Here is an 8,233-nt window from a genome sequence, read left to right on the forward strand (position 1 = left end):
AGCGCCCCTAGAGGACAGAGTGGAACTGCCCACAGGGTCTCCAAGGCTGTCAGTCTTCACAGAAGCAAAGCCCAAACCACACCCACTGCCTTGGAGTCCATTCTGACCCACAGCGCCCCTAGAGGACAGAGTGGAGCTCCCCACAGGGTCTCCAAGGCTGTCAGTCTTCATGGAAGCAGCCAGCCACATCTTTCTCCTCCAGAGCAGCTGGGGGGTTCAAACCACTGACCTTTTGGTGAGCAGCTGACCATTTAGGGGCTGCCCCAACCCCCGCAGTTAGGAATATCTACTTAGACGGCATCAATTAAGTGCAGAATCCATTAATAGTCAGCATTCGCCTCTACTTTGCCATATTTCTTTTGTGTGAGCAGCTAAAGAAAAAGCCACGCTCTGCTGGTTGGCTGGTACACACTGCTCCCTGGTGGCTCTCCTGAGCCAAGCTGGCTGTGGCCGCAGTCCCTCCCGGGAGAGTGGGCCTCCTTGGCTCTGAGTGTTGTGTTCCATGCTCCCTTCACTTGATGAACATTCCTGCACCCTGTTGGCTTTAATTCACTTGTATCCTACAAACACTGGGAGGAAACAAAGCACAGGGAGGCACACCCCTTCGGGGAGTTCAGTCTCAGCTGAGCCGGGGGACTGTGGACAAAGTGGTGGGCCCTGGCTGGCTCAGGTGCAAAACAGAGCTGAAGAAAGGAAAGCCACAGAGCTCGGAGCACCTCAGGGAGGGAAACGAGGTTATAGATGGGCGGCAGATGACACCAGCGCGTCTGTCACGCTCCTTGTTTCCGACATGAAACAGTAGCTAGCACGCTTTCTAACCACATGTATGCACACACAGTCACACTCACATACAAGCTGATTCTTACCCCCATCTGAGGATGCGCACCCAGGGGTGAAGTCACTCGCTAAGGTCAACATAACTGGAAAGTTTATCTGAGCCTGTGCAGGCCAGTAATCTCAGCCGCACCGGCTGGAAGTTAACCAACTTGCAGGAAAATGTTTGTTCCAGCACCCACGGACCACAGCGGGTCTGTTACATTCCTGACATCGCAAATGCTGTTGATTGTTTGCAATTAACTTATGGACAAAGTTTGAAATATTTCATGATAATGATAGAAGAGGATACAAATTTTTGATAGTATAAAAATAAAAATGAAACTAACAATATTCATAAAGGAGGGAAGGAAAGATGAAAGGGCAGTATTCCCTCCTCTCTCATCGTCAGGAGATAACGGCTACAGTTATGAAGAACGAGTTAGTCCGGGAAAGTCAGGAAAGCTTGCTTGGCAGAACCAAGAGGAGCACAATTTTAAAAATCAGGAGTGGAAGGGAAGATAAATAAGATAACTTTTGTATTTTTGAAAGATGATGTCTACAGTTGATGACTTGAGAAATAGAAGTCTAAGCATGTAAAGTTACAGTGAAAAACCAGAAAGAAAACCAGAAACTGTTAGCTATAGTGTGTCCAGGGTATGTTACCATGTGGGCAGATAGCTTAGTAGGAAGGATGGGGGTCACGTTTACTTTTTAGTATTTTCCTCTTTTGTTTACAATTTTAGGCATCAGTATGCATTGCTTTCATAACAAAATAAATCCAGACAAATGACTTTTATTAATAATATAATCTATGCAACAGTCTTAAATAGAATACTATGCACTAGTTAAAAAGAATGACTCGATGGCAGTGGGATATATAGATATATATGGATTCCTACTCATAGCACCCCTATAGGTCAGAGTGGAACTACCCTAAAGGGTTTCCAAGGCTGTAATGTTTCCAGAAGCAGACAGCCTCATCTTTCTACCGCTGTGCAGCTGGTGGGTTCTAACCATTAACATTTTCGTTAGCGGCCCGGGGCTTAACCACTACACCAGCAGGGGTCCTAGAATACCCCCCCCCCCGAAAAGGTGATGAAGATTAATTAAATGGAGATGGTAAATTAAAAGGGCTCAGGACCCAAATATGGAACGGGAAAAAGTACACGTGTATCCGTGCCATGTATGTACCCACTAACACTGCCGGGAAGGACATACCCTGCTTAAAAGAGGCTCCAGCATTTGGCTGCCAACCAGGAGGCTGGCGGTTCACTGCAGAAGGATGTAGCAGTGGGCTTCCACAAACACTTACAGCCTTGGAAACCCCATGAGGCGATTGTACTCTCTCCCATAGGGTCGCTATGAGTGGGAATTGATGGCAGTGGGTTTGGGGTTTACACGTGGGGAGCAGAGTTGGGGTGAACAGGGAGTTACCATCTGCAGACCACGTGCATTACAATCACACGGGCTGCTTGTGAAAATGTTACAGAAAGAACCGCTGGGGGGCGGTTCCACCGCTGCCGTTTCTTGCTCACAAGCCTCACGTGATTCTCTTGTACTCTAGTGTCTAAGTCCCACCGCTTCTCAATCTTCTCAGATCTTCTCCCTGCCCAACGCTGTCCAGGCAATACCATCCGAGCACGCAGGAAAACGCACGGACTAGCGCAACAGTATGTGAAGCACCCACATGCCCTCCACAGGCACCCAGCAAGAGATACATCTGGCCTTTCTCTGGGTGTGTAAACCGCCTGTCTCTCTGTGTTTTCTTTTATTGGCCGCACCATTTGAAAAGTGAGTTGCAGACGTCCTGGCATTCCCCTAAGCACTCAATCCAGCATGCAGCTTAAGAATAGCGTGCTCCTGAGTGAGCACAGCTAAAAAGTTCACACGTGCACAAGCAAAACACGACAACTCCTAGTTGTCAGATTGTTCGCGTGGGAGGCGCCCAGGTACTGGAAAGCAAGGCTGAGTGCGAACTTAGGTGGTACGTGTCGTCCAGGCGGCTGCTTCTTGCCAGGCCAGCCTGCACGCCGCACCGTCCAGAGTCTACCTGGCCACATGCACGCCACCCTGGAAGCCACATCAAAATCGTGGTAACCCATGCCACCGTCCCAGCACGCCCAAGGCTCCGCTCCCCGGGGGGGCTGAACTTTCTGCACACCTGACCCCGCCCACTGGGAGCTCAGCCGCACGCCGGAGCCCCGCCCACTGCGAGCCCAGCAGTCCCGCCCCCACGTCTCTCCGTACGCCCGAGGCCCCGCCCACTCGGCGCTCCGCCCCGCAGCCGAGTGGAATCTGCGGCAGCCGTTGGCGGTTCGAGCAGTTTGGCGGTTGTCTTGGAGAAGCAAGATGGCGGCCACGGCGACGGCTGTGGTGGCGGAGGAGGACACAGAGCTGCGGGACCTCCTGGTGCAGACGCTTGAGAATAGCGGGGTTCTCAACCGGATCAAGGTGCCGCGGGACGGCCGCAGCGGGCGAGCGGGCGGAGGAGGGAAACGGGCGTCACAGAGGCCGCGTGGAGGAGGCCGCGCTGGTCGCGGGCCGGGCCAGCGGCGCGGGAGCGTGTGTCGGCCGTGGGAGCGGGCGGGCAGGCGCAGCACCGTGGCCGGGTCCTCAGCCTCTTGCGGCCCCAGCGTCTCCTGGACCGGCAGGTCTGGCCGTTCCCGCGCTCGAGGCGGGCTCGCAGGGGTCCGTGGGCCCGACCCTCGACCTCCAAACTCCCCGCGGTCCAGTCGGATCCGACTCCTGGTGACCCCTCCTCGGGTTTCCGAGCGGTATTTCTCCGGAAGTAGACCGCTCAGCCTGCCCTCCGAGGAGGGGCTGGTGGGTTTGAACCTCCAGCCTTCTGGTCAGCAGTCAGATCAAAGCCGCGACCGAAGGTGCGCTCCTAAGGCCAGGCTCCACCCTGGTGTCGGCCGGCTCCGAGTGGTAGCGACCCGGCGCCGCGCTGCCGCCTGCGCCGTCCTCGCAGTCGCTGTCGGAGCCCAGAGCCGCAGCCATCGTGCCGTCCGGTCCGCTGGCGTCTACCGAGCACGGAGGCCCTCTCCGGGGACTGGCCTCCTGCCCAGGCGTCCGGGGCACGCGAGACAGTCTGCCATGGTGTTTCCCAGGGGCGTCCGGCGCTCCGGCCAGCACAGCTTCGCGGGGTCTGGTGCCCGTCCCTGGCACCTGCAGCGCTGTTGGCCGGCACCGCCTCTCAGATGTGCTTTCACGCGCAGGTCAGGCCACCGAAGACACTCGGCTTGGGGCAGGGCCACCGTAGTCCTCAGAGTGACATCTCTGTTCCTGACACTTTGAAGAGGTCTTTTGCAGCCCACTTGCCCAGGGCAATGCTCTGATTTCTTGCCTGCTGCTTCTGTGGGCGTCGAGTGTGGCTCCAAGTAGAATGAATGGGGTCCAATGTCATCTCTTCTGCATTTACCGTGATGCTGCTTATTGGTCCGGTTGTGAGCATTTTTGTCCTCTTTATGAGGAAGTGGAATCCACACTGAAGGCTGTAGTCTTTGATGTTCATCAGCAAGTGCATCAAGTCCTCTTTGCTTTCAGCAGGCAAGTTGTGTCATCAGCATATCGCAGGTTGTTAGTAAGTCTTTCTCCAGTCCAGATGCTGCGTTCTTCGTTCTTCATGTAGTCCAGCTTCTCCGATTATACAGATTGAGTAAGTAGGGTCAAAGAATACGACCTTGATGCACTCCTTTCCTGATTTTAAACCAGGCAGTATGCCCTTGTTCTATTCGAATAACAGCTTCTTGGTCTCTGTACAGGTTTCTCATGAGCACAGTTAATTGTTGAGTTCCCATTCTTCTTAATGTTATCTATAATTTGTTGTGATCCACACAGTCAAATGCCTTTGCATAGTCACTAAAACACAGGTAGACATCTTTCTGGTGTTCTCTGTTTTCAAGATTCATCTCATATCTGCAGTGATACCCCTTGTTTTATGTCCTCTTCTGCATCTGGCTTGAATTTCTGGCAGTTCTCTGTCTGTATACTGCTGCAACCGGTTTTGAAGTATTTTCAGCAAAATTCTACTTGCTTGTGATGTTAATAATATTGTTGGATAATTTCTGCATCCTGTGGAATCACCTTTCTGTGGAATGGGTACAAATATGGATCTCTTCTAGTCAGTTGGCCAGGCAGCTGTCTTCCAAATCTCTTGGCGTAGCTGAGTGAGCACTTCCAGCGCTGCATCCATTTGTTGAAACATCTCAATGAGTATCCCATCAGTTTCTGAAGCCTTGCTTTTCGTGGGTGTCTTCAGTGCAGCTTGGACTCCCTCCTTCAGTACCATCAGTTCTTGTTCATATGCTAAGTCCTGATGAAGCAGTTGAACATCTTCCACTTCTTTTTGGTACAGTGACTCTATTCAATCCATCTTTTGATGCTTCCTGCATTTACTATTTTGCCCTTAGAATTCTTCAGTGTTGCTATTTGAGGTTTGAATTGTTTCCTTAGTTCTTTCAGCTTGTGAAATGCCGAGCGTGTTCTTCCCATTTGGTTTTCTAATGCCATGGTTTTCCCCATTTCATTATTATACTTTTTTTTCTTCTTCAGCCACTCTGTTCAGCTATTTTACTTCATCATTTCTTCCATTTGCTTTAGCTATTCTCCGTTCAAGAGCAAGTTTCAGAGTTTCTTCTGACATCCAATTTGGTCTGGTCTGTCTTTTCTCAACACCGCACTTGTTTTTGTCAGGTGTCAAAAGATAGATGACAAGAGATAGGTAGCCTAAGGTCTGGCCACTGGCTGCTGACTGGATACCTTGGGCCAGCCAGCCTCCCGGACCTTCCTCGTGAAGAAAGGCCTAATAGCCGTGCATGTCCGAGTCACTGAAGTAGCTGACACTCTCAATACTTCCACTCTGGCTGGTGCGAACGGTGACAGGACCCACTACTAGGTGAAGCCCTCTACTACTAGCAGCAAGGGTGGCTGTTGGACCCTCCCCAGCAGGCCTGGTGGTTTGCCCCCTGGAGGCTTGAAAACCCTGTGGAGCAGTTGTACCCAGCCTGTCTGGGGTTGGCATGAGTCAGAATCGATGCACGGCACCTGGCACGTGGCAAACACTGCTTCTAGCCATCTACACCTGACTGGGGCCTAGCTCCTGGGGGCGGAGGCACTGCCGGGAGTGAGCTTCTCGGGTTGTTTCCATGCAGCTGTTCTGGCCAGTTCCTCCTGTGTTATTTCTCCAAGTTGTTGAGCATTTAAAAGAAAAGGACCCAGTTGCCCCAGAGTCAGCGCCAGCTCTCAGCGCCCTGTTTGTGCCATACTAACCATGGGCTCCATGGGGTTCCAGTGGCTGGATTTTGGGATGTAGATCACCAGGCCTTTCTCCCCAGGCATCTTTGGATGGCTCTGAATCACTGACCTTTTGGTTAGTGGACCAGTGTGTACATAGTTTGCTCTACCCAGGGACTCAGCTGGCACTAACCACTCGTTAATTGGGGGGAAAGGCAGAGTATTTACCAAAACAATGAATACCCTTCTCTCTTGAGTCGATTCTGACTCACAGCGCCCCTAGAGGACAGAGTGGAACTGCTCCAGAGGGTTTCCAGAGGAGCTCTGGTAGCGTAGTGCCTAAGGCACTTGACTGCTAACCAGAAGGCTGGCGGTTCAAACCCACAGCCACTCCTCGGAAGGAAGATGGGGCAATCTACTTCCGTCGTGATACTGCCTCGGAAACCCAAGGAGGAGTCACTATGAGTTGGGTCTGACTCCATGGCACATAACAGCAACAACAATTTTCATAGACCCAAAGTCCAAACTGGCATTTGAGTGCTAACCAGAAGGCTGGTGGTTCAAATCCACCGGCCACTCCTCCGAAGGAAGGTTGGGCAACCTACTTCCATAGTGATACCGCCTTGGAAGCCCAAGGAGGGGTTGTTACGAGTCAGATTGACTCAATGGCACTGAGTTTGGTTTGGTTTTTTTTCAAAGCCTAAACCACACCCTCTGTCCTGGAGTTGATTCTGCCTCACAGTGCACCTGGAGGACAGAGTGGAACTGTATCAGAGGGTTTCCAGGGCTTTGGGCTTAGAGCCTTATGGAAGCGGACTGTCCCATCTTTCTCCCATGGTGCAGCTGGTGGATTTGAACTGCTGACCTTTTGGTTGGCAGCCGAATGCCTTACCACAGTGTTGCTAATGATTTCTAAGCTAAAATTACAAGGGGAAGGAATAGAGAGCTTCTAGAAGTGTTCACAAATTCAGGGTGACTTTGTGACCCCCTCGTCTGCACTTTCCCAGTGAACGGTACTGTCTTGCTGGTTTCCTCGTGGGCAGTCAGGTGACGTGGGTGATGCCTGTGGAACTGTGTCAGTGTTGGATTCCACCCCACCCCATGAGCTTATTCAGCACCTTAATAGACACACACAAAAATGACACCTGAAGTAGGAACAATAATACAGTGAGGCCAAGTGATATTTTAGGAGTATTTTGCATGATTCTTGTCATTAAAATTGTCTGGAAATAATTGTTGTTCTTTTTCCTTATTTTTAAGGCTGAACTCCGAGCAGCTGTGTTTTTAGCACTAGAGGAGCAAGAGAAAGCGGAGGTATGGACTTTCCAGATTGTGTGTGACCACTGATGTCTAACTCATAGTTTCTGCTAGGTGTGTGTGGTGGTGGGTAGTGGTGGGGATCAAGGACAGCTTTGAACTGGGGAGGATTGTCCTTGTTAGCTGCTATGGAGATGGTTCTGACTCATGGCAGCCCTGTGTGTAGCAGCAGGATGTCACCTCGTCTGGCACCATCCTTACAATCCTTAGCATGTCTGACTGCACTCAGTCAGTGTTCTGATTCCTGGCTTGTCATTGTCTCATTTTCGGAAGTAGGTCACCAGGCCTTTCTTCCTAGTCTGTCTCCGTCTGAAGGTTCCGCTGAGCCTGCCTGACATCAGTGATGCTGCTGTTTGCAATACTGGTGGCATAGCCTGCAGCCTCACAGCAACACTCAAGCCACTACAATGTGACAGATTGACAGATGGCAGGTTACATTTTTCTATTTCGGGAGGTAGGGAAAATTATTCTTTTGTGTGGATCTCTTAGAACTTTAGACTCATCTTAAGAAAGTCAAACTTAGAACAGTAACTCTGAGACTCGTACCTTCGCGGAGGAGATCCGGATCCCTGGCCACTGGAGTTACTGAAAGAAGTGGCTCCGTTGCCAGTGGTGTACTTTGCTGCAGGGCTCCTCAGAATGTTTAAGGTGCTAATTCGCATTGTGAATTCTGATTGTGGGAGGAGCGTATATAGAATGCAACTTCTCTCTAAATCACCTGGCTCAAAAAACAAACAAAAACCAAAATCACTACCGTCGAGTCATTTTTGACTTGTAGTGACCCCTCCTTGGGTTCTGAGGTGGTATCTCTATGGAAGTAGATTGCCCAGTCTTCCTTCTGGCAAGTGACTGGTGGCTTTGAACC

General features: G+C 51.1%; 1 protein-coding gene across 1 annotated transcript in view; it reads left to right on the forward strand.

Annotated features, from left to right (window-relative positions):
• The first annotated feature begins 3,165 nt into the window (after positions 1 to 3,165).
• The window catches only part of CEP43 (centrosomal protein 43), a 62,880-nt gene continuing 57,812 nt past the window's right edge, over positions 3,166 to 8,233 (forward strand). The window contains exons 1-2 of the mRNA XM_007950486.1: positions 3,166 to 3,267; positions 7,312 to 7,365. Of these exons, the coding sequence (XP_007948677.1) occupies positions 3,166 to 3,267; positions 7,312 to 7,365 (156 nt within the window). The remainder of the gene's footprint in view (positions 3,268 to 7,311; positions 7,366 to 8,233) is intronic.

This window comes from Orycteropus afer, unplaced genomic scaffold (assembly GCF_000298275.1).
Source record: "Orycteropus afer afer isolate SDZICR_OR568_19922 unplaced genomic scaffold, OryAfe1.0 scaffold00273, whole genome shotgun sequence".
Taxonomy (NCBI): Eukaryota; Metazoa; Chordata; class Mammalia; order Tubulidentata; family Orycteropodidae; genus Orycteropus; species Orycteropus afer.